Source organism: Psammomys obesus, unplaced genomic scaffold, assembly GCF_907164565.1.
Source record: "Psammomys obesus unplaced genomic scaffold, mPsaObe1.curated_primary_1811, whole genome shotgun sequence".
Lineage (NCBI taxonomy): Eukaryota > Metazoa > Chordata > Mammalia > Rodentia > Muridae > Psammomys > Psammomys obesus.
In genome coordinates this window covers 24,248,190-24,274,636 of record NW_026590062.1, presented here as the reverse complement: position 1 = coordinate 24,274,636, position 26,447 = coordinate 24,248,190, and the positions used below count along the sequence as shown (strand labels likewise).

The window sequence follows — 26,447 nt, the reverse complement described above, 5'->3', positions numbered from 1 at the left end:
CCTTCAAGGTCCAGTGTTTGTTTAAATGTAGTCTGGCTTGTGAGCTATACTTAAAGAAAGTTAAACAATAAAAAACCCTGGCAGTTCAGTCTCACGACAGAACATAAAAGGCATACAGAACACATGACCAAGCACCAAAATAAATGCAGCCCTAGAACGGTCTTAAAAGAATGATCAGCTTACAATGCGCAGGCCAGGGGGATGCTATGGATATGGCAGATGTACAGTGAAAGGCAGGAAAATGAAAGTCCATAGTTTGTAAATAAATCCATGAGGCTGTGACAATGAAACTGAGGTGGGAAGAAGAGAAAACAAAGACCCTGAGAAATAGGTGGAGGTAACTTCTAAAAATTTCAGGCAAGGCCTCACTTTGTAGCCTTGGCCGGCCTGGTAATTGCTATGTAGACCAGGCTGGCATTAATCCCCAGAGATCCACCCACCTCTGCCTCTCAAGTGCTGGGGTTAAAGGCATGTGCCACCACACTGCTCTGATATCTCACCCTTTTTCAATAGAAGGACTCATTTTGTAGTTCAGGCTGGCCTCAAACCTCAAACTCCTGACTCTGCCTTAACCTCCCAAGTGCTGAGATTTCTGGCATGGGCTATCACACCAGCTAGAGATCACATTTGAGTCTGCCATGGATGAAACCACAAAGATGGAAGAAGCTGCTTTTAGAACTCTTATGACCATACAAGTATCACTATGTAAATTTTAAACAAATGAGGGAGCTTAGAGAAACTGTTTGTTTAAGGACATTCTAGGAATGTCCAGATGCCAAAGACAGGGATAGTTTCTGTCTCCCGAGGCTTTGTGGTGTAACATCGAGATAGCCTAATGAGTCTGAATTTTACTACTGGACTTTAGAGCCAAAGAAGCTCATTCATCAGGACTTTTCTGCATTTGGCACCAAATATTATGAAAACTAACTATGTCTTCATGCCATGTCCATGAGTTGCATTTCATAGCCTTTGTGGCGGTAATTGTTGACCCAACCTGAATACCAGAATCACCTGTTGGACATATTAGGATCCAGTCTCAGAGGTCTGAGTCAAAGCTTGGACACCAGAAGCTCTGAAGGTGTCACGCAGAGGAGCCTGACACACAGCCACACTTAAGGACTTGATTTAGATTAGTGTGAATACACAGCAACTCAACTTCTTTCTTCACCATACCGAGGACCTAAATAAGAAACTCAAGTGTACTCATAAGTCTCCTATCTGCCATCCAGGCAACACTAACAAGCTATGAACGAGGCAGTAATGAAAACACTGCACTGACATTAGCAGCTACCTCTTATTGGGGCCTATTCTGTGCCATCACTTGTTGAGGACACAAAGGTCCTTGTGCCCATAAAGCCCTTGGGAACCAGGAATGTGAAACACAAAAGGGCTTCTTCTCAAATGAGGAATTACCTGTTTTCTACCCAGAAGGCCGGGTGGTCTTTTTAGCTCTCTGTGAAGGCACATACCACCTTGTGCTATAGAGCTAGACCACAATCAGCATGTTTATCCCAGACTCCTCTCTCCCTTGACCATTATCTTTAGCTGCTCATCCTTAGGGGAGTTGTCACATGTATTTTATAGCCTGATGAACTTTATGCTGTCTCAGTCAGAGTCCACACCAGATTCTAAATCTTTCAGCTATAGAACCCACCCTTGTGGTCCCATGTACTTTGAAAAGGAGTTTCTATGTAGTCACACAGTAAGCTTTACTGTGCACCTGGAGTTGGAATGATCACAGTCTGGATACCCTTTCCCAAATTGTATTGTGTTTTTAAAGTGCTGCCTGGGGTCAGACTTCCAAAGCCTGATTTAGATTGATGAAGTCAATCTTAACTGAATTAAAATTCTTACCTTGTCATCTCTTTGTGGTTCAGTTCCCTGTCAGGAGACCTGCAGGGTCCTCCTTAACCATTCTGTTTGTTTGTTTTAAATATTTGTTGTTTTAATTCTTACAAAATCCAACATGGAATGAATCTTTAATATTCCCAATTTCAAAGGCACAAAGCTAGACCAGAGAGCCAAAACCCAAGCCCAGGAGTTCACTGATCTAAATTAAATGCTCTTTATTGCCACTCACTAGATAGAATATACAAAGGGAAACCAGTAATTGATTGACTATGTGACTGACCATTGTCCATAAGTCAGGGAATGTGTCCTCAAACACACACAGCCTGAATCAATATCCACACTCTCAAAATGAGAGCATGTTCAAAAGGATAAAAGATAAATTTATTTCAGAGACTACACCAAAGAGTCTGGAAGTAGGATGAACAATCTTTGTTACCCAGAAAATAAATAAAGATTTTATTATAAGAAAATTGGGTTTTCTAAAGAGGGTTTTAGAGTGATGGAAACATACAAATGAAGAAATGAACTATGGCTCATTCCCAAGGCTTCTGAATCTCAGTTTCTTTGTTCATTTCAAGATGCTGAAGGGTATCCTTTAGATTATCCATTGATTATCCATTATCCATTGATTCCCAAGCAGAAACCTCTTGCTCATGACTGAGAATCACTAAAATGTCATTTGATATGGTAATTTTCAATGTGATTTTAGCAATCCATAAGTATATTCTTAGATAAAGGCCACTCATGGAATCAGCTACTTCATTTTTTTTTTCATTTTGTACCTATATTTAAAAAGTGAAAACTAGCTTGGGCACTGGATGCAATTTGGTTAAACAAGAGAGAAAAGCACCTTGTCCCACAGGGCCTCACCCATAGTTTAGCAACCATATTTATTACAAGACTTTAAATCATATCAAAGATAAGGTATTAATCGTGGTACACGCACCATGAATTATTGGGACATTCGAACATCAGATGATGGCAGCTAATTATAAAAGGTAAGAAGGAGGTGTGTCTGGAAAACTTGGCAATTGCAGATATCAGGCAAAGGAGATGGGGTTTATTCATAGGCATCTAGTCCCTGTGAATACCTGGATTAGGGATAAAGACAAATGATCAGGCACAAGGGTAAGAGGCAGGAAACTAACAGAGGCCTGGAGGAAGTAAGACAGGGAGACCCAGATTCACTCACTAACATCAAGGTTTGGAAGGTACTGGTTTAAACACAAACAAGCAAGACCCTGTACTTCAGCAGAAAACGTTTGGAATCAGATCTTCCTGATTTTTTTTGATTCACATGGAACAGAACCCGGTGCCACTGGTCTGGTCTTTCTGATTCTTAAAACTCAAGTTTCCTAAAGGTCAAAAATTGGTCTGGAGAACTATAGCTAAGTATAAATGGTGACAAGTATCGAATGCTCAAATGCAGTGATGGAGACTATAGGCCCATGAGCTGAAGCCAGGATGCCTGATAGACAGGTACTGCATAGTACAACATACCGTCATTATTTTGAAAGCTTGAGGTCTGAGTCTGTTCCAACAAACAGGATGAATGTTGGGCCTTCCAGTATTTGGAAATTAAACAGAGGAGATCTCTCAAACACTAAGCTATTACTTTGTCTCATCACATTTTTGGGAACAATAATTTTCCTGTTTAAAGAAAATTCTTCAGTAGAGATAATTTTTGTATTAAATTATTTCTTTGTCTCTGTCTTTCTGCCTCTCTCTGGCATAAATGCTGAGCTATATTCTGTGCTAAGAATATGAAAAAAGATAGAAAAATAATCAATGTATGAAGGTTATAAATTTAGCAGAAAACAACATGGTTGACAGCTCACCTATGATGTTTATTTAAAAATACTGTGTGCTACTTTTACAGTTTTGTACTATCTAATCTATTCATAATAAATGAAATTTTTTCATTTCTCTGATAAAAAGGCATTCTGAAATAGGTTAGAGAGTCAAAACAGCTAAATATAGAAAGAGATTCTCCTTGTTAGGGGGCTGGAGATGTTGTATTTGCCTCTTTAGACCCAATCACCAGTCAGCTTCACCTTCCTTTATATCCTAGAAGCCGAAGAGTTGAAGGCTTCCACTAGAACACCCATTATTTCACTTCTATGCTGTGTGGTCCATGGAAAGCACACATAGGAGGCAATGGAGAGAAAGGAGACAGTGCTATTGTTGAGATCCCTGGGAATGTGATTATGCCTTGAAACTCATGATAGGATATAGATGGCCTGTCCTTTCCATATAGGTACTTTCAGAAAGACCTTTCCACACAGCCATGCTTGATGAATTCCCTTGGAATTCTCATGGTCCACTGCTCCTAATTCTTTTGGTGTTCCTACTTCCTGCTTATTCTTCCTTAACAACCAGTTCAAGGGATTATCTATTTACTGCCAGAACTTGTACTGAATACTGTTAAATATTGTAATTCCATAGCCCCCTCTTCCTTGGGTAGGTGGGAGGGCAATGGAATGCCCACGGACAATTCTGTTTGGATTAGTGGAGAACCTGTAGGTCCCAGGGATAAAAAAAGACTTGCTATTTCCTGGCCAAGAACTTGGTGGACATGGCCAGACCTCCCTGTTTCTTAAATCAGTTCAACAAGTTGGGACTGTCTGGATATTGTTAGGAAAAAAATTCCATGGCACTTAAACATACCAGTAAGACAGAACAACATCAAGGAAAACATGAGAGGCTGGGGTGAAACAGCTCTGAAGCATGGCTCCTCTCCACTCAGGATTTTTCCTAATGTAGTCAGAACAGTTGTCTTAATTTTATAATAAGAATCTTTAAAACTGAATTTACACTTAGCTCCTGAAATAAGAATCGCCAGAGACATGTATTGCATTCTGCCAAAGACAAAGTAGAAGTCTTGGACTATTTCCCTAGACCTTCAGGTAGAGGAAAACCTGAGCCATGGAAGGGTGTGACTTCAGGTTGACTTCAAGTCCCTCTAGGGAAAAGCAGATGTTGGAGGTGGTCTGCCCAGACATCAGGTTCTAGCCCTGACACCTGATCCAGCTCTTGGGCCAGTCAACCTTTGTGAGCTACCATTTTCTCACCTGTCAAGGGTAACCATATCAGCCCTTCACAGAGCAGCTGTGAAATCATGGGTGTTATTGCTTGATAATGATTAAAATGGGCACAGCTGTAGAGTAGTGGCTGTAGGCATCCAAAATCTTCTGTGTGTCATAGAAACTTAGGACGTTTGCTATTTCTTATAAATATTCGATCTTCACCCAGTCCCCAAAAGTTACTCTTCAAAGATTTCATCCTGATATTGATTATAATCTTATTATGACTATGGATGTATGTTCTATTAAAAACTATGGGAATGTTAACTATTCAGGCATGGTATAAGCTGTCTTAGTTAGGGTTCCTATTGCTGTGAAGAGATACCATGACCAAGGCAACAACTCTTACAAAGGAAAACATTTAACTGTGGCTGGCTTACCATTTCAGAGATTTTAGTCCATTATCATCATGGCAGGAAGTATGACATGGTGCTAGAGAAGGAGCTAAGAGTTCTACATCTTAACTCTTGAAGGCAACAGGAGGAAAAACTGACCTGGCTTAAGCTTCTGAGACCTCAAAGCCCACCCTCAATGACACACCTCTTTCAAAAAGGCCAGACCTCCTAATAGTACCACTCTCCATGGGCTTAGGGGGGCATTTTTATTCAAGCTACCATATAAGCTGAGATCCCCAAATTCCTGGTTTTCTTCTTGGATAAGCATTCTATATGCTTTCTAGCAGGATGCCACATATACTTGGGGTATATATGTAGTAGCTTTACATAGAGCATGCAACTTAAAAGATGACAGAAGCCTCAAGAAGAATTTAGATCCTGTGCCTCTTTTTTTCATCCTTTATCAGGTAACCACACCAGGTTAGGAGAGACCCTTAAGTGCAACAGCACAGAGCTTGTCTTCTTATTTCCTGATTTTTGTGTTCTTCTCAGAAAAGAGACCTAAGTCATACTACGAAAACAGCTGTACATTCTACGATCCCAACAAATATAACTGGAATGTAACAAATACAGTCACTGACAACTGCTTTGTGAAAGACCGCACAAGGGACAGAGAGTCAAATTCACAATATTCAAAGCAACTTTTGTTTCCCCAGTGAGCCATTCTGTTTGAGGAGGCTATCCTGCATCTGTCCTTGGGAGTAAAGAGGGAAATCTTAAGTGAAGGTGCTCAGATAAGCTGTTTTGACTAAACACTGTCATAACATGTCCAAATCAGAGCATATACTTACCTCCCTCTGAACTTCTTCCCAGATGCGGATCCCACCAATTCTAAGCCTTGCTATCTGCTCCATGCTCCACAGACCTGATGAGATTCCTTCCACATCAGCAACTGTGCATGTTATTGCAGTACCGAGGCTGGTTTCTAGGGCGAGTGGCTTGCCGCAGCCCACTTCCTTTCATTTAGCCTTGCATAATCAACATGCGGCACACTGGCCTCTGAGTGCAAGTCATATAACTTCCTGAAATTATATGCCCACTTTACAGATTAGATTAACCAGAAATGTATATGAGGTCGCAGTAAGATTTTGTAGTCAAGAATGTGTCCCAAGGGGCTGGGATGATGGTTCAGTGGTTAAGAATGTTTGTTATTCTTCCCAGAGGACTGGAATTCAGTTCCCAGCACCTACATCAGGAAGCTTACAATTGCATATAGCTCCAGTCCCAGGGGAGCCAACACCCTCTTCTGGCCTCCACCCTCACAGGCACCCTCACAGATATTCATGGTACACACATAGACACATAAACTAATGGTAAAAATAATGTTGCTTGAGTTATTGTAGGTGATGAGAAACCACACTTGGGAACTCTCAAATGAATACAAGAGTTAGTTATCTACAGTGATTTTCATCAGATACTCTGACAGTTAGAAATGAATCCAAGTAAGGGTCATATGTGTGTGAGGAGGGCAGATAGAACATGTAGGAGTACATGCTACAGACCCAATCCTGATCATCCCGAGTCTACAAAATGACTCTTAGAGAGGAGAAGATGTAGAAAGCCTGCTGTAACTGGCAAAGAGAGAGATCCTTTCTTACCCGGCAACCTACAGACTGGTCCTGGCCACCCGCTGTCACTGGCCTATGATAAACATAGAAATATAAATATAGTCTACAAACATAAATACTGAGAAATCAATACACCAACTCAACACTACTATTACCACCATGGTGGTTTAGTGCATGCTTGTGTCTTCAAATACTAACTTTTATTGATTTCTCCAGACCTCTGACCTATGATAAGTTGGAAATTTAGGATATAAGTTGGGTTGGTGAAGAACCAGCTAGTTGAGGAACATGACTGTAGACTCTGATCATGGTTTTGCTACTCACTGATATCTCTTAGAGAGATTTAAGAAGTTCTGATACCTGGGTCTCCTAAAAGAATGTGTTTTAACTAGGACAGAATGCATTGAGGACAGTGGGAGTATTTTTAACTCCAAGGTGTTTTGAATATGAAATGAAGTATTTGAGAATCATTTGTTTCATAGCGGTAAGGGGTAAGAGATCTATTTAGAGATTAGAGAACTGAGAATGTTCATGAAAGTAATCCTTTATGCTATGTTACCTTGGAATTGTAAAAAAGAAAAAAAAAGAAGAATTTATTATGTCCAGTTCACTTATACTTCAGTCTTTTGTTGTAAACAAAGGTAAAATGGACCAGTATACTATGATATATAATTATGTGAGGTACAATTATTTTTATTTTTGAGACAAAGTTTCACTCCATAGCTCTTGGCTGGCCTGTTAATCACTCTGTAGACGAAGCTGGCCTCAAACCTGTAGAGAGCCACCTACTTCTGCCTCCCAAGTGCTGGTATTAGAGGCATGTGTCATCACATCTGGCTGTGAGATGCAATTTTACAGCAAAATTTATATTACGATATGATCTTCATACAGAAATGAGCACAAACCTTAACTGTCCAGATTGATGACATTTTTGTAAAGTAAACACATCTGTGTAGCCAGAATTCAGATCAAGTGACAATATAATATTAATTGCTCTTACGTCCTGATATCTAAAACAGCTTCCCACTGAGAGGGAATAGAGATATTCTACTCTGCCACTAAGAATAGGCTATTTATTTTGGTTCATAAAAATCTAATTCAAGTCAGGAAATTTCAAAGAAAGAAATAGAAAGTATCATGATTCTTTCTGGGAAAGATGGCAGATTGAGTAATACATTCATCTATATTTCTTCATTTAGGAGATTCCACTAACATTTCAATAAATGAATTTTAAAGGCATACATCCGGAAGAATGGGAGAATCAAGAGAGAATATGATTATAACACTTTAGAAGCCAGAAAGTAAGAAATGACTTGGCAGGTCTGAAACATAAAACTGAAACATAAGCAGAAGGAGAACAACATGGAAATTAGTTCCTTTTGCAACAAATATTTCCAAAGCCCCAGAATTGTGGTACTAGTTACTACTAACAGAGAATGAAAGTGGTGTTTGTAGCTAAGTCTATTTGGTATAGCTGATGGCTTCTTAACTCCAACCCTCATTCTCTACAGTACTGGATTGACTGTGCTTCCTTCTGTGTGGCCAAGACAGCAGGTTGGTCTCTGTGGATGTTCAAGCAGAAGCCTACAGCGATTTCAGACATGGGTGAAGACTGGAACAGTATTCTAAAACCACAGGAGAATTAATGAACCTACATACTCTGCTTACTGGGACATGCAGGTTTCTTTTCAATCCAATTTACAGAATGCGGGTCATCAGGAGATGAAGGAAACCTTCCATGATCCAAGAGAACAGGTCTTAACGTGAAAATGAATAGTCAAAGAAGAAGTCCAGTCATTCAGCAATGAGGCCCTTGTAGATGGACACCCATTGGGAAACAACTATCCACAATATCTCTTACACTCCTGCATATTCTGTGCAAGAAAAGATTTTGGTCTGGACTCCTTTTCAAGAGCCTATTCTATGAGTAGGTCTGGAAGGTTTAAAAGGTTCCATGTAGTACAGAAAGCAAGTTTGTTAATGGTCATAATTACCTCTAGTCATCAACCTGACAAATCTGGGAAGAAGGACCTCAACTGAGGAACTCCCTCCACCAGACTGACCTGAAAGGATGTGTGTGGGACATTTTCTTTATTGCTTATTGATGTAGGAGGGGCTGGCTATCTGCTGACTGTACTATATCAGGGCAGGAAGTTCTGTTGTGTAAGAAAGGTACCTGAGTAAGCTGGGGAAGCAAGTCGGTAAGCAGTATTGCTACATGGTCCCTATTTAGGTTTGTGTGTTTCAGCTTCCTGTTTTGAGCTCCTGCCTTGACTCCCCTCAGTCAACTATGACCTAGAAGTACACACTATAATAAGCCTTTTCCAACCCAGGTTGCTTTTGCTCAGAGAGTTTTATTACAGAAAAACAAACTAATATATTACCAATTTCTCAAATTTAGGTAGGCTTGCCTATAAGTCATTATAAATGAGCTTTGCTGAGTTCAGAATTCCTTAGCAGTGAAACACACCTACATATTACACACACACACACACACACACACACACACACACACACACAGTCTACTGTTGTTATCCATATTGTATTCATGGAGCCTACAGAGCAATAGGGACAAGATACACATGAAGTCAGGCTGCTTGCTATACTGTGAGGGACCTTTAACTCTGATCCAGGAATCTCATGATATTTGTCAGAACACGTGAAACTGTGGCATGCAAACTTGGCACCTTGAGGGAAAACATCAAGAATTTCTTAGTTCTTGATCATCGACTACTATGGTTTGATTGTGGAATGTTTTTTACCCTGTGCTCAGGGCCTGGTTGTCACATGATAGGCTTCTGAGAAGTGATTGATTGATACTGAAAGCTGTGACCTAGCCAATGGGTTTTGGATCCTGAGGGGCCTCGTTGGAGGAAGTGTGTCACTAAAAGCATGCCCCAGGGCTGCACCTTGTCATGTGGCCCCTCTTGTGACATGTTTTCTTTGCTCAATGTCTACCACAAAAAAAATTTCTCTACCATAGTCTTCTGCCGCCACATTCTTCTATCCAAGTGTACCCTGTCGAGCGACCATGGGTAGAATCCTCCAGAATTGTGAGCCTTTAAGTTGCTCTCTCATACATTTTTGTCACAGTTATGATAAAATTCACCATCCTTTGTCACAGATTCCAAAAAGTTATTGACTCTTTAGTATAGAACATAAGCAGTCAAACAAACAAATAAAAAATGCTTACAAGATTATTAACTCTGATAGATTTTTTTAAAAGCATTTTAGGGGAAATAGCTCATTCAGAAGAAGAAAACTTCAAAAATGTATTTATATAATTAGGAAATTAAACATATACCCATAAATAAGAACAGTATACCATAATCTTTAAAGAAATACTCATAAGACAAAAGGGAATTATCAAAACTTTAGTAAAATTTTCAGGGAGAAAATTACCAAGCTTGAAGTGAAGAGATCTTTTGCAGAATGCAATGAAGAAATACAGTAAGTAGGAGAGGAAGGACTTAGGGTCTTGCTATTTTTTATAGTAAATGCCACCAAACCAGAAACATAGCAATGTTCAACTTCCTGTCCTCCAAGAGAGTAAGTTTCTTTGTTGCTTACCTAATGTAAGCTGAGCTCTTTTTACTGGCAACCTATAGCATCTGACTGGTTACTAAGCAGTACAAATATTCATCATTTGTGTCCCTCCAAATATTAAACAGTTGAAATGTTAAAGACTCATTGTTCTATGCTATAGAAAATGTCTAAGAAGCTACATCATGTCATATCATGAATTGTTTCTAATATGGCTTTAATTCTACATCTTGAAAACTACTAGTTAAATTTTAAAATCTAATCTAATCCAAACTATAAAGTATCCAACAAATTTCCCTAATTGATATTGCTTTTCAAATGCAATGCATTAAATCCTACTTGAGACATGGGACAAAGAGGAAAATGCAATAAGGCACCATGGGCTTTCCAGAAAGGAAAGAGACGATGAATAGAAAAACTGGTGAAAGCCAAATAAAGTTTAGAGTTTGACTCATATCAAAGTACCAATATTGATTTTATAGTTTTGACATATGTCACATAGTGATGTAGTGTTCATAACGGGTGAAGATAAGTGAGGGGACACAGGAAAGCTCTGGACTGTATTCATAACTTTTTAGCACACCTGAAGATATTCCAAATAAAAAGGCTGTCTAAGTCTACTTGAAATTTTTAATGAGGCTCAATCATTCAACACAATTTATAAAGTGCACATGTTCTGCTCTTTGTGATAGATATGCAATACTGAACAAATGGACCCATCCTTACCTCTAGGGAACTGAGAGTCTAACAGGCAGGGAACACAGTAAACAGTCACAAACACGAACATAAACTGTAATTGCAGCCCGCGGTAAGTGCTTGAAAGCAAAGCACATGAGATGATAGAAGTGCAGAGCTTCAAAGCCCTGTCTGAGCTGATGACACTTAATATAAGACCTGAGAAGTGACGATGAGGCCACCAGGTAGCAGCCCCAGGAAAAGTGAAGGAAGTCTTTGTCAGTCTAAGACGTGAAAGGTTCTGAAGCATGGGCCTAAGATGACCCAACATAAGAAAAGTAAGGAGAAGTGGGGACAGCTGAAGAGACACCTATGTAGGACTCTGTGGTTTGGCTTCAGAATATTACAGTTTTCTGAAGAGTTTCAGCCACTACTTGTATTTGTCACTTTTCGGTATATGATCAATGCAACTTATGGAAGGAAGAGTTTATTTTGACTATGGTTTTAGAGGGATAAGAGTCTTTCATTGCAGGGAAGCATGGCAGCAAGCATGCAAGGCAGATGAAGAAAGCTGAGGGCTTATGTCTTCAAAAACAAGCAGGGAGTAGAGAGCAAAGAAGAATTGAGCTAGTAGAGGTTATAGTGTTCAAAGCCTACTTTCAAGTAAGTAAGTTAAGCAACTACTTAAGCAAGTTCACAATTCTTCAGCCTCTACAAACACCACCACCTGAACCTATGAGGGACATTCTTGTTCAAACTGCTATGCACTGAAGACCTTAACCAGAGGAAGGCCCTTGAAAGATCACCATGTGGTGGGCGTGACGGTGGTGCGTACCTGAAACCTCATTCAGAAGGTGGCAGCAGGGAGATTGCAAGTTCAAGATCACCTTGGGCTATATAGTAAGACACTTTCTAAAATATTATTTTTTAAAAAACACATAATTTTAAGTCACTGTGGTTAGTGGTTCAATGTGCGTCAGAAAGACCAAACCAGGCTGCAGCGGCAGGCCACCTGTAGCTATCTTTTAAAAAACTAGACTTTACTTGGGGTGTTTAGGCCTCTATCTCCTTTCCATCAACCCCCAAACTTAAGTAGGAAAGAGAAAAGATTAGAAGGGAGAGGGAGCCCAGACCCCTTTACTTTTTTTTGGCTCTTTAGGGTCAAGGGGTTCTTTTTAGGACTCTAGACCCATCTCTGTCAACTATAGACTCGGCCAGCAGCCTCCTCCAAACTACCGTGCCCCAAAGCATTTCTCTTCATCTGTCTGCTCCAAATGCCATAGCATCTCTGGTCTCTCCAAACTGCTACACGCCACATGCCAACACAAAACACTGAAGGCCACATCGAATGCCACACCCTCTCTTTCTCTCATATTTATACTCTCAACAGTCTTAAACTACTACCTTTTTCAGCTAGCAAAAGACATGCTCCTCAAGAGACAATTAACAGGTGTGGACAAACCATAGCCCAACTAAAAATCCCACACTTAAAATTAAACAAAAGCATTAAAACAAAAGCATATTTACATGACACACAAAGAAACCAAAACTTCCATTACACCAGAAAGCATCCACTTCATGTATTGACAGTTGTTAAATAATTGAAAACTATTATTTCAATTTCTATATATGTTTGTGATAAAAAGACTTTGGCAATTCTGATTGTACAATTTTAGGCGTGCATGCCACTTTGGTAGATCCTGCTGCCCTGATTGCAAAAGCAGGGATAACGATGCTCCAAATAGTCCTGAACTCACGGGGTCTGAATCTTTCCTCTAACATGCCTATAATTAAACATGGATATAAACAAAAGCCCAAGAGAGCAACCAAATACATGGGTGTGGAGCATTGTAAGGAGGCTACAGTAAAACTTGCATGTTCTTACACCCTCAGGATTCTCATCTTTACTAAGGCAAAAACAATTCTTACTTTGTATGTTCAGTTTTCAAGACCAAAAAACATTATTGACACCTCACTGGGGCCATCTTGGCTCTAGCCCAAGTCTAAAAATAGCAAACCCCAGGCTGCAGAAAACTGTAATTTTCAATCTCTGTTTAAAATATACAATGTTAAATGTCATCCTTGATTACAGTACACTGAGTCTGAAGGCACTGGTGTGTTGCCCTCCCTGACCTAGAAAAAAAATATATCTTCCAAACTTGATTTAATCAGTGATCCTCAATAAAGCTTCATAAACAGTCTGCAGTGCCATTTGCAAAATCCCTAGAAACTTCACTCTCAGCGGACACGTGCATTTTCCAAGTTTGCAATATTGGACAGTGTCCATAACCTCACTAAATATGATCTAGACTCATGTTAAAAGGCTATTAGGACCAAAAGAATGGATTGAAACTTGGGGAAGAAAAGGGAGTTTTTATACATTTGCCTGCATGTGGAGGTTAAAGATTAACTTTAAAGATTAAAGTGTCTTTCCTCAGGCACTGTGCACTTATTTTTGTTATTGTTGTTGCTGTTGTTGTTTGTTTTTTGTTTTGTTTGTTTTGTTTTTTGAGACATGATCTCTGCCTCACTTGGAGCTCACCCATTAGTCTAGGCAGACTGTCCAGTGAGCTGCAAGTATCTGCTTGTAGCTGACTCCCCAAGTCTGGGATTACAAGCACACAAACATTTAGCTATACATGACTTCTGGGGATCAAATTCAGGTTCTGTGCCTGCACCATAAAAGCTTGATCTGTTTGGGCTAAATACCCAACTCTAGATTGTTTCTGTATTAAACTCTGATTTAGTAAAAACAAGTGCATGCAAAGCTCTGTGAAACAAATTGCTATCAAGGTGACTTTTTGGTTAACTGATCCTTTTCCTTAAAAGCTCTCCTGCTCTCACCATCAATAATGTGGCAGGCCAGCCTGGTAGGAAGGATGGGAGAAGTCTGACTTACCACAATCAATATTACCTAGAGTATGTACGTGCCATAAATTGGAACAAAGAGTGGCTTTCCCCAGGAATCTAGATCTAGAAGTAAGAGATTCTTGCTCAGTCTGTCTGTGCTCTTGAATAGAGGACATATAAACACTATAACTGGTGGCAGTGACTATTTTTGACCATTTGGGCAAGGAAACAGGGAAGCCAGCCTGCTGCTGAGAGAAGGATGAAGAACACCTACCAGAAAAGAGAGAGGGCTTTCTGTTCCCCCAGTCACAGGCTACTGCCTGATTTCTACTTACAGCATTTTATCCCTGTCCTTCAGTCCCATGGGGACACCACAGGACCCTTCAACAGCTTCTGAAACAAAAGAGCCACCACGAACACTCTGCGCCCTTCTATTCTATTTAGTTTCAAATGACTGAGAACTAGTTTGTTCACATTCTGTAAGCCAAGATTTCTGAAAGAATCCAATTCTGGCCTTTCTGGTCTCTTAAAGCAGTTTTACAAATCGACGTAAAATATTAAGTAGTTAAACAATATCAGGTCACAAAAATGTGTTTGTGCATGCATGTGTGTTTGTATATATGTGTCAAAATTATAGGTACAATGGTAATACTATAGTTTCTATTTGTTAAAAGAATAAAACAAAAACAAAAACAAAGGCCTATATATGTTTAAGATATTGGAAAGAAATTAGCCAAATTATAAGTAGTTATGTTAGGAAAGCAAGGTTATTTTTCTTCTTCATATTCCTTTTTAGAAGTAATTAAATGTTTTTTAACTTAAAAACTATAACTAAAAAGATGACAAAGATATTTTTAACTACAGCATAAAACAGCCTGACTATTATATTTACTGCTATATAAACAGCCTTTAAAGGAACCTTCCCTTTAACATTCCACATGGTAGAACATTACTACTTCCTGTAGACCATCACCAAAGGTACCTTATCCATCACTTCGCCTGCCTCTGGATCCACTTTATCTGACCTGCACCCTATCTGTTCAAAACATACAGCCTACCTCTACGAGTCCGCTCTTTCCTGCCCCCCCCAACTCTCCCCAGTCCCTCTACCCACTTGGACACCTGACTGCCCACACCTCTAGACATGCAGACTCATCCTATTTCTTGTTGATTCTGGATTTGCCCCCCTTTCTTTTGTATTAGTCCATGATATAAACACTCTTGACATATTTTAAATAAAATATGTCTTGGAACAGTCCAAGTAAGAGTGTTTTGATTGCAGCATTGGGTCAACCATAAATAGATGGAAGGAAAGGCAATATCCGCAAAAGACATAACTGTTAAAGGCGATTTATAAATCGCCTTTAACATCTTGATAACATAATTTTAGCAACAGCCATTCAAAATGCAATGTTGAATGTGAATAACAAGAAGCAAATAATTTACTTAAGTGAAGGCTGAGTAACTTTGGAACTTTTTTTTTCCTCCAAAATCTTGATGGCTTTCATATGTTGAATTGGGCAGTTAATAGCCAGATATTTTATATACATTGTTTATTTAATTCTCTCAAACACTTGTGTGTGATGGCTGATCTTGGTTGTCAACCTGACACCTGGGGAGAAGGGTCCTCAGCTAAGGAGTTTTTTTTCATCATATTCATCTGCGGACCTGTCGGTGGGGGCATTTTGGGGGTTGCTAACTGATGAAGGAGGTACCAGCCAACTGTGGACAGTGCCACGCCTTCGCAGGTAGTCCTGGGATATATGAGAAAAGTAGCTGACCTTATCTGGAAGCAAGCCAGTAAGCAGCGTTTGTCTGTGGTGATCGTTTCCTGCTTGAACTCCTGTCCTGGCTTCTCTCACTAATGGACTGTGACTTGTAAGATGAACTAAACCCCTTCCTCCCCAGGTTGGTTTTGGTCAGTGCTGTCACAGCAACAGAAGACAAAAAAAAAAAAAAAATACACTGTGAAACAAATCTTACCACCTCCTGTTTACAGAAATGAAATTGTTGTCCTAAAAATTAATCTCCATATGCAAATTTAAAAGGCTGCCAAGTGGCAGAGCAAAAGGATAGAGCCATCTATGCTTTCCTGTTGTCAGAGTTTATGGCCTCTGTGTTAGACCTCAGTCTCCAACAGGTTATACACTAAGCAGCCGACATATGTCTGAAATGAAAAGCTAAACCTAATGATGGAAAAGTGTAGTGGTATTTTATAATATGTTTGTCTAGTTTATTATGTATCTGTGTTTTCAGCACAAATATATACCATAGTAAACTACCACATTATCCAACAGCATTATAAGATCTATTCAGTGATGCATGTCAATGGCACTTATGTGTGGGTGTTTACAAGACGCAGCCCTCATATGTAAAGAAACAAAAGTCTAAATATGAACAGAAGTGAATATCCATCACAATCATTTCCGTAGTAAGTTGCGGTTGCATAGCTCACCCTGGTGCGAGTGCTTAGAGATGCTTTAACATTCTGTCACGAGGATCATCAGTTAGACCATTTCAAAAGAGAGAGGGGGAGACTCCTTTTTCTTGCTAATGCCTTTCATAAATGTATACACTATTCTGTATTTTTAGCAATTAACATTTATGCCTTCACTCAAACACGGAACTCTTTAAGGCAGCCATGAGGACTCATGAGTTTATAAGCTTGAACCCCTCAGGTCAGATGATTGCTGCCATTGGCTGTTTTCAGAACAGCAGCATCCTCTTGATTCACTTGTTGGTGGTGATATTTTTTCTTGTCCTCCCATCACTACCATCCTGCATTATTTCTTTTTCAATGGAAAAGATATTTTTCCCAAAGAAAACCGAAATCTCTCATTCATTAGTACAAAAAACTTGACAGAGATGAGCAATTTGCCCAAGCTGAATAAAAGTAAGTCCCTGCCCTCTCCAAGCTCTGAGAATCAGAAAGTCTCAAGCAAAGCCAAAGGCCCCCATAGTGGTTGTACTCCAGGAGAGGTCTACACGCAACCCTGAGAGTACAGAGGAAGGGTTAATCCAGCCGGGGCCAGCAGACAATGTGCATGAGACAGCATTTAAAACAGAGCCTTCAAACATAAATAGGAGCTTTTCCTGCTGTGAAGGGCACCTGGAGAGGGCATCTGGGCCAGTGTATAGTAAGACTCAGAGAAAGATAAGTGCATGAGGACAACAATGCTATTAAAACAGTGAGCTACTTCTTGATGAGACTCAGAGGGCATGTAAAGACCAGAGGGGATATGAGAAAAAAAATTAGGTCTAAAGTCACATGTGGCGATTAGTTAAGTACATTATGATTTTTATATGCATGAGAAAGGGTAGATAAATTAAAATTATGCTATTAATAGAGAGCAATAGGAAAAATACTTGGCACAAAGTAAAGACATGTACATGTGCACTTATTCAAAGATTGGAAGTATGCATACTGAAGTGTTAACACTAATCACCTCTGGGTGGTGGAATTATGAATAATTTTGTTCTAATCTCTCTTTGCTTCTGTGTTGTCCAGATTCTCGGCATTATTTGCATTATTTGGCACTTTGGATGGTGAGGGACGTGTGCACTAAAATAGAAGACGTTAGCTGGGCTTGAACTGTGACATCGTAAAGAGTTTGGATTTTATTTCACAGAAAATAAAAGACTAGTCCAGGCATTTGATCAGGGAGGTTAGATGAACAGACTGTTACAGAAGGAAATTTCCAGTAGCCATGCTGTGCTAGAAGAACTTGGGACTGGGAAAGATGTAATAAACACAACCAATGCCGAGGCAGGAGGGACAGAAAGTACACGCCTGGAGTAGAATAGCTAGCACTTATTAACTAAATAATAAGCAAAAGAAAAGGACAGAGGTAGGGAAGAGCTCCAGACCTCTGGTCTGGGAGAATGGTTAGGTATCCAATATAGATATTGGAAACTAATAGGTATAAAAAGAGGGAAAAAGATAGAATGATGACTTGTTTTTATATGTGCCATACCTTGAGGACATTCAGGTAGGTGTGTTACTGGAAAGTTTGGAATATGGGCCTAGTGTAGAAAAGAAGATGAGCCCCAAAGTACAGTTGCATAAGAGATGGAGAAGCAAGAGTGAATGAGCTCAACTGGATAAAGCAGGAAGAAACGAGGACCTTGGGAACTGCTGAGTCAAAGCAGCCATTCGCTTATCCAGAGAACAAAAGTGTCAGGCAAAGGCGAAATTCTTTTCTTCTTCTTTTTTAATTGACATATATTATATGTATTTCTGTGGCACAATGCAATGTTTAATTTGTAGAGGCTCTGGGTAGTGATCACATCAGATACACTGATATGTCACCTTACATTTTATCATTTGTTGATGGTAAATGTAATTAAATTCTTCTCATATTTTTATCAAATATCAGTTTTAATAGGAAATAAGTTATTTTAGAGTCCTTGAATCTCATTTTTTTGTTTTTGGTAAATTATATATTTTCATGATATTCAGGTTCTGGTCATTTGTCTCTTCTGAAATGAATGTCTAGACTAATTTTTAATTAGGCATTGATTAGCTTTGAAACACTGGTATCATATTTAGTATTGTGTGAACAAGGGACTGAGATTCACCTACAAACCTTCAGCTGGTGATAGAACCAAGTCTCAAACAGTCTTCAGAAAGAAAACAGGACAAGGTCAAAAGCATGGGACAAAGAAAGACTACTGGTCACTATCTGCACTCAGTAATAAATGGGAAGGTTTTTAGAAGTTACTGATAAAGCCTTCAGGGAAGGGCCCAACTCTTAAAGCCAAGGCTGACCTGCAGCAAAGCTGTGGTGAGACAGTGATCCAGACCTCTTTTGACAAAAGGAGTTTTGTGTCAATAGAGAAGTGTCCCCTGTCCCATTTTATCGCGCGTTTGAGTTGTCCCTCTAACGACATGACTCCTAACTTTATTTCCACTAATTTTTGATGGTGTCAAGACCTTCAACTGCTGAATATTCCCATGTTTCCCCAACTGTCCCTAGCTATCATTACTCCCTGTCTTCTCTGCTTCTGCCAGCATATGTTTAATCAATGCCACCTCCCTTGATACAGTTCCTGTGCCCCTGTTATTCTTATTAAATCCACTGGGTAACCTTCTCCAGCCTTGTTAAACACTCTTTACTTGTTCTGTGCCTTTGCTGTGTCAATGAAGAAGATAACCTATTGGCTACTCTCAATTTAAATCTGTGACCAGAAATTTAAGTAACTGTTAACCCCTATACATGCTTAGTTCATCTTCTTTTCTGTTTAACAATTCACTCTCTTTCTCCTTGACAAGCTCTACTGCCTCTTTCCCATCCTCACTCAGTTGATAGTTTTGCTTTCAGTGTGAAAAAAACTAAAGCAATTAGAAGAGAAGTTCAAAATACTTCCACTGTTCCAATGATCCCTCCTCCAGAGCCTAGTCCACATCTTTGGCCTCTCCGTATTCCTTTTAAAATGATTGCTATATTCCGTCTCTCTGACATCAGTAACTTTTTTTTGTAACTCATTTATCTTTGTATGCAAATGTCCTGTATACTTCAAAGCCATCGTTACCCTACTGCCTTCACTTCTTCTGTTCCTTTTGCACAAAAATCCTTGAGGAATCTATATTTACAGTTTCTGGTTTCTTCCATCAAGTCTCTTTTATGCATTCTAGGGCATGTGATCCCAACCATACTCTTGTCCACAGTCTCATCAAGTCTCTGTGGTCCTCCTTTGTCAAGTGAACAGTCAGTTATCAGCTTCATTACACTTGACAGTTTGAAGCACTGGGCTCCTCTACCCATTCCTTTTGAAGCATCATTGGTTTACACAGTGTTGCATTCTCCTAGGTTTCCTCCTACCCCCTGGACATCTGTCTTGCTCTTTCTGAATGGGTTCTATTTTTTTCCTCCAGACCTCTTAATGTCAAAGTGCTCCTGGGCTTAGTCATTCCACTTGTTCTTTTCTCTACAGAATACTTACTCCTTGGAGATCTAACCACTTTCAGACTTTTTGTGTTTGTTTGTTTGTTTGTTTGTTTGTTTGTTTGTTTGTTTGTTTTGAGACAGGGTCTCTATGTGTAGTCCTGGCTGTCCTGGAACTCTCTCTGCAGACCAAGCTGGCCTCGAACTCACAGTAATCCACCTGCCTCTGCCTTCTTTAGTGCTGGGATTAAAGGTATGCTCCACCACCTCCTGGCCCACTCTCAGGATTTAAAAACCATTTAAGTGCTGTAAAATCTCCAGTGCATCTCCAATCAGACTTTTTGGAACTCCAAATTTACTCTGCCTTCCCAACATACCTAGTATATCTGAAATGTTATTCATCCTTCCACACTTCTAATCCTGACAATTTAACTTAGTCAAACCCCAAGACATAAGCATAACTTTTGTTCTAATTTTTCCTACCAACACCACATATAACACACCAGTAGACCTTATTGGTTCTAATTTCAAATGTACGCAGAACACTTATCTGAACACTTATCACCACCACTAAAGCTGTCACTCAGGCCACTATCATCTCTCATCTAGGTTACCAAAATAATGTACTAATTGGTGCGATTGATCCTTTTGAAAAGCAAGCCAAGTTACCTTATTCCTCCTTTCACACCCAAGGAAAGCTCCCCATGCCATTCAGAGAACAACCCAAATGACTGACAAGGACTTCTAAGGTCTTCTTTCTCCTGATTCCCTCTATTCTCAGGAACTTCCCTGCAACTACGCTCCCTGTTGTTAACAGCATCTCCATCATACAAGACTGCCTGACTGTGTCTCTGCCATGCCCACCAGGTACATGTCATGGCTGATTCCATTACCTGGAATGTCTGCCTCCTGATGTTCACATGGCTAAATCCTTTGTATTTTCAACATCCTGCTTAACTGTTCCTGTTTAACACTGTGTCAAGCTCTGCCTCCCATAGTTTTAGTCCTTTCACCCAGTTGCAGTCTTAAAAGTCACCATCACCTTGACATATAAAAAAATATTTATATGATTATTTTCTGGTTTCTCCCCCATGATAATTAGAACTCTAAAAATAAGAACACTTTTATATGTCTTTTCAGACACATTCCTTATATGAACAAAGTGCTCTGTTAACACTCAATAAGGCCATGAGTCTATTTCTCCTACCTGATCAGAGGTTACTCAGTATATTTTGATTAGCTTTTACCTGTTCTCTGCATGAACACACACACACACACACACACACACACACACACACACACACCCTTCATTCTTGTTCCCAACAGCATGATGTGTGCATGCACATGCATGTTTTGATGCATGCATGCATATGTATGAGTGTGTGTGTTCAATAAATTCATTAAATGAAACAAACATTTTTTGTGAATCATTGGCCCATAAACACCGTAATTCCTGTAAATTTGACTGCATTCCTTTATTTCTTCAGCCTATCAGAGTTTGTTTTGGATGGGATACAAGTTTGGAATCAGGCTACATTAACATGAGGATGATCTTGGTATGTTTTCACAGAAGTGAGTATCCATCTATCTTCAAAAAGGCAAACAGCACAGATCTCTAGAGAGCACCCTATCCTGAAGCTCTCAGATGTGATGAGTCAGGAAAGAGAAAAGTCACCTTGCCTTCACATATCTGGTACTCCTCACTGTAGCCCTCTTTCCTAAATAGATTCCTCCAGACTTTTTTCAAGCTGTTGCTCAGTCCTGGTAGCAGTTAAATCAATTGACCATATTGTACTGGTTTGCTTCAATGTGTTTGTTTACTAGTTGAAGCCTACATTAAGGACAGGATTATTTCACGGTGTTTGGTTTCTTGGCCTTCTTTCAGCTCTTTCCTCTCTCAATCTCTGTCTCTCTGTCTCTGTCTGTCTTTCTGTCTTTCTGTCTGACTGTCTGACTGTCTCTCTCCCTCTGTGTGTGTGTGTGTGTGTGTGTGTGTGTGTGTGTGTGTGTGCGCAAAATTACAATGTCTTTCTTGGTCTGAAGTAGTATATATCTTGAGAGTTAATTTGACTACCCTTAGCTCTTTGTTCTGAGATTTGCTGTTAGAATTATGTGGCCTGAATTTAGGCAAATGCCCACCACTAAGAACAATGCCAAAAGCATCTTCATCCCTTTTCTGCTTCCAGTTACAGCCTTGGCCGATGCACTTCCTTTTTTTTTTTTTTTTTTTTTTTTTTGCCCTGTTATTGTTTTGCAAATGAAACACGTGCAGCTCTTTGTGCAAGTACAAAAATAAAATATGAACATGTCCTTATCTAAAATGCCACTTTCCCCATATTCTTTCTTGGTTGCTCTTCATTAACCAAAGTACCATTGTTACACAAATTGTAATACTCTGTAATTTTAGAAGCATGCTCTACATTCTCTTGACCACTCAAATGCCTGGTTTCTGGTTAAAATACTCAGAGGTGACATTCAAGTAATTTCTACAAGATCTTGTGAAGATTTTTGTTACCTGTCTATGGTTAAAGGAGACACCCATTGCCAATGGAAAAAGAAAAAGAAAGAAAGAAAAAAGAAAGAGCAACTACAAAAATTTGAGCTTGTAGATTTCAAAGAATGTTCCACAGCATGTTATTTTCCTTCCAGAAAATTCTAACACTATATAATTACTTTTGTATGGAAAATGAATAATGTAAGTGTCTACTGCTAAAAACAGCCAGACAGAACCATTCAAAGTAGATAGGCTTTCCCTAAGCAGATAAAATACTAAATTGGAAAATATCTGCATACCGGCCCACAGGACAATGCTCTTGGTTTATTATTTAAAGGACAGACGGCATAGCCCAGGATAAAATTACATGGGAAATGAAGTGCTTTCTCACCTATGTGTTAAGATTTGTATGGGTCCTCTGTTTCACACAGAACCTGTAATATTGATGGCATACCAAACTATCACAGAAAAATACCAGTTCGAAGTGCATCTAAGGCTCGTCTGGTTAAAAATAACATCAGTTGAGATCCTCCTTTGGCAAAATAAATGCTTTGATAAAGAAAAACTGAAATTCCACCTTCATGGCAATTAAAGCATAGCCACTTTCCCAGTTCAGAAAAACAAAAACAAAAACAAACAAACAAACAAACACCAGGCTTCACTTCGGTGTTTGGCAGAACTAATCCCAGCAGATACAGTGGTGGGTTTGGAGACTAGAAACACAGAGAGCCTCACTGTACCCCTTCACTCTTGTTCCCAACAGTGTGTGTGTGTGTGTGTGTGTGTGTGTGTGTGTGTGTGTGTGTAGATGACACTGCTTCCAAAACCTGAGAGCAATCATGCAGACTGGCTTAGTATAGCCAGAATAAAGCTGGAAACCAACAGCTCAGAGGTGGCCGCGACGTGTGGCGGGGGCGGGTGGCTGTGTTTCGCTTCCCAAACCCCCTCTGCCAGCCTTCTGCATGATTTCTTGCTACAAGCTCCGCAATTCAGACACCTAAGCAGGTTCTCTTCACTGCCCAGGGTGGAGAACCTTCTAAGGACGTTTTATCACGAGCAATTCCCACTCTGGCAACATCTCAACAGCCCATGGTGAACAAGCTGACCCACCCACCCAGCCCAATCGCAACCAAATAAAGTCCCCCACTGTCTTCCTCCTCAGGGTTGAGTGAGCGCTCTGGCACTCAGTAAAGCCTTTTGAGTGGGTAGCCCAAGGGGCTGATGGTCAGCTAGTGGAACAGCCATGTTAGCCTCCTCCAGGCGTAAATCAGCCACTGGTGAACTGACCGACGAGGATCAGGAGCGCTCGCCCTGTCCTCTGCACACCTCTGTCCCCAAAACTGCTACTGTCCCCAAACTCCTGGGTTCAAGCGTCTGGCCCTCATGGCTGCCTCAAGGTTCAGCACCGAGGACAGCGGACGGCAGACGTACTTTTCTCCCAGCCTGGCCCAGGAGGCCAGCAATGTGTTTGTGACCCGCCAGACAAGGCTGCAGGTGTCCCACCGCGCGCCCTCTGGCACCGCACCTTTGTGCCCTGAGCGCCCATCTCCCACCCGCATCTCTCTCACGGCCGCCTCGCGGCGTCTTACTTTTCTGGCTGGAGTAACCCGGGTAATAGCCATAGTAGCCAGTAATCCTCAGGATCCGGTCCTCGATGGTGGCCACCCCGTTGGGGGCCGCCTTGACATCCATAGAGAGCGCGAGGCGGCGGTTCCCGGCGCCGCGGGGCGTAGAGCAAAGCGCCGGGCCCGGGAGCTGCTGCAGGTACCGATGCCGCCGCAGCCGCCGCCGCTGCTGCTGTTGCAGCTCGTGCTCCCGCGCCCGGGCTCTGACTCCACCGCCCGGCGCCGCTCCGGCTTCGCATCACAGCGGCGGCGGCGGCGGCGGAGCGGCCCCCACTCTGGCCGGCCTCTCTGTCAGCCTGGCAGCTCTCTCGCCCCGCCACCAGCTCACTGCTGCCCGAACAGCGCCCCCTCACCTCCGACGCCCACCCTGGTCTGAGACGGTTGTGGGCGTCCAACCTGCTCTCTGACTTTCAGGATTAACCCTTGTGACAAAAGTAGGCACCCCGAGCCCACTTGAAGGAAGGCTTGGTGGCTAGGTGCGCAGGCTCAGCAGCTGTGGGTGGGAGAGACCCAGCCAGAACTAGGGGCTAGCAAGCAAGAGATGCACGCTGCCTTTTAGCACTTTTGCCCCCACCCTGCATTTGTTCCACGTTGCTGCCCATCCCACCTTGAATCTGTGAATATGGAAAGCATTCGCAGGCACTAGTCCCTGCAACTTGTCTAGAAAACCAAGGATCTTTTTTTTTTTTTTCTTTTTAAGAATTTTCAAAAAGAAATGACTTCCCATCAGGTGGTGTGGAGAATGATGACGGCGAACGCAAAGGTTTTAAGAGGTCAAGCCCTGAGTCTGACAGTCCACGTGGGATCTGCCCTTCAATAAACACAATCAAGTCTAGGGCCATGAGCCTGAGCACAGCACATTCATTTGTACAATTCCGAATATCCCATAATAGAAGAAAAGAGTATTTTCTCCTTTATTGTAGCAAACCTAAGGCCTTCCAGATTGTATCTGGGCACACGAGTTGTGCCACAGTCCAAAGAGGAAGGCTTCCTATCTATGCCGACGGTTCTCAAAGCTCTATGATCAGCGCGAGCAGCCACCGCAGCAAGGTGGTTCTGAGTTGATGAGAGGCCCTAGAGTTAGGTGAATGGAAGGAGCAAACGGCTACCGTGTTCACAGTTTTCAGCCACCATCTCCTAAAGAAACAATCTTCTAATCTCCATCTCAGAAGGAAAAGGACAGTTGAGAAGAGACAGGAGGCAGCCATCAGCTTAAAGGTGGTCAGGTTCACCTTTCACCAGGAGGTGTTTGGCTTCCCTGCCAATTTCGACATTTGTAAAGATTTTTAAAGAGATATGGTGAGCAGAAATAAGGGTTGATTTCTCAGCCCCTCTCAGAAGCCTCCTGGTATTGTTTGAAATGTTCCTTTTATTTAAAGTTTGTATAAATCATAAATTGCCAGCATTACAGCTAGTGTGCTCTGTTTGACCTTCTGAATGAGAATTAAGCATAATACCATTCGTTATAACAGAACACACTAACATGTACATTTAATAAGAGAGCAATTGAGAAATAAAAAGCCTTCACAAGTAACAAGCATATTCATAAGTAGACTTGAAAAGCAACTGATTTTGTCCCATTAGTGCTTATAGTATTTATAGTCTGACTTAGAAATAAAGTCTTAAATAGAGAACAATCACAGATGTCTTTAGTCATTTGTAAAAAAAAAAAAAACTATTGAAATAATAAACACAGGTAGATGCTGTAATCTAGGACAAGTTTTTTCAATGGAGGTATCTGAAAGTCTTGTGTGTGTGTGTGTATGAAATTCTGTTAGTAATAAGGGTTCACTTGTTTGCCAATTTAATAGTTATTTTTAGCTTTCAGATATTCTTCTGGACATCTTTTTAAATTATAGAAATTACAGGGAGAGGAAAGATTTGAAAGCATTTTATGTTTTCCATGCTAAATCACTTTCCACAAACAAGACAGATATTCAGTTTGATAAAATTGCCTCAAATCTATTCTGAAAGAATTAAGCAAAGATATAATTTAACAAATGAAGACCAAAAGTGGCTTGTGCTTCTCATGATAGTCCTTTACATAGTTTCTCTTATCATTATAAATCATTTTTCATTAAAAATTATCTACAACTTTTTTAAAGATTTAAAAAATTGTGTAAGTATAGGTGGTGGTGGTTATGTGTCTGTCAGTGCAGGTGGGGTCAGAGGTCAGAAGAGGGCATCAGATTCCATGAAACCACAATTACATTTGTAAACTTCTTACAGGAATTCTGGGTCCTTTGAAAGAGCAGGAAATGCTTTCAATCATGGAGCTGTCTCTCTAGCTCCTATCTGCAACATTTTAGTCATATCTTCAAGGCATTTAACTAAGGGCATCCAACTGTGATTGTGAGTTTTGATAGCTGGGACGAATTTATTTTAGTGATCTGGTAGCTTGGATATTTATGTTAATTGGATATAAAAGGCTATTTGGTAAAATATATTGGCTCATGTGTAAAGTAGTTCATGTGATGG

General features: G+C 40.5%; 1 protein-coding gene across 1 annotated transcript in view; it reads right to left on the bottom strand.

Moving 5' to 3' along the window:
* Slc35f4 (solute carrier family 35 member F4) overlaps positions 1–24,124 on the bottom strand; it is a 219,930-nt gene extending 195,806 nt beyond the window's left edge. Inside the window, exon 1 of the mRNA XM_055606134.1 lies at positions 23,934–24,124. Coding sequence (XP_055462109.1) covers positions 23,934–24,036 — 103 coding nt within the window. The 5' untranslated portion in view covers positions 24,037–24,124. The remainder of the gene's footprint in view (positions 1–23,933) is intronic.
* Positions 24,125–26,447: the final 2,323 nt, after the last annotated feature.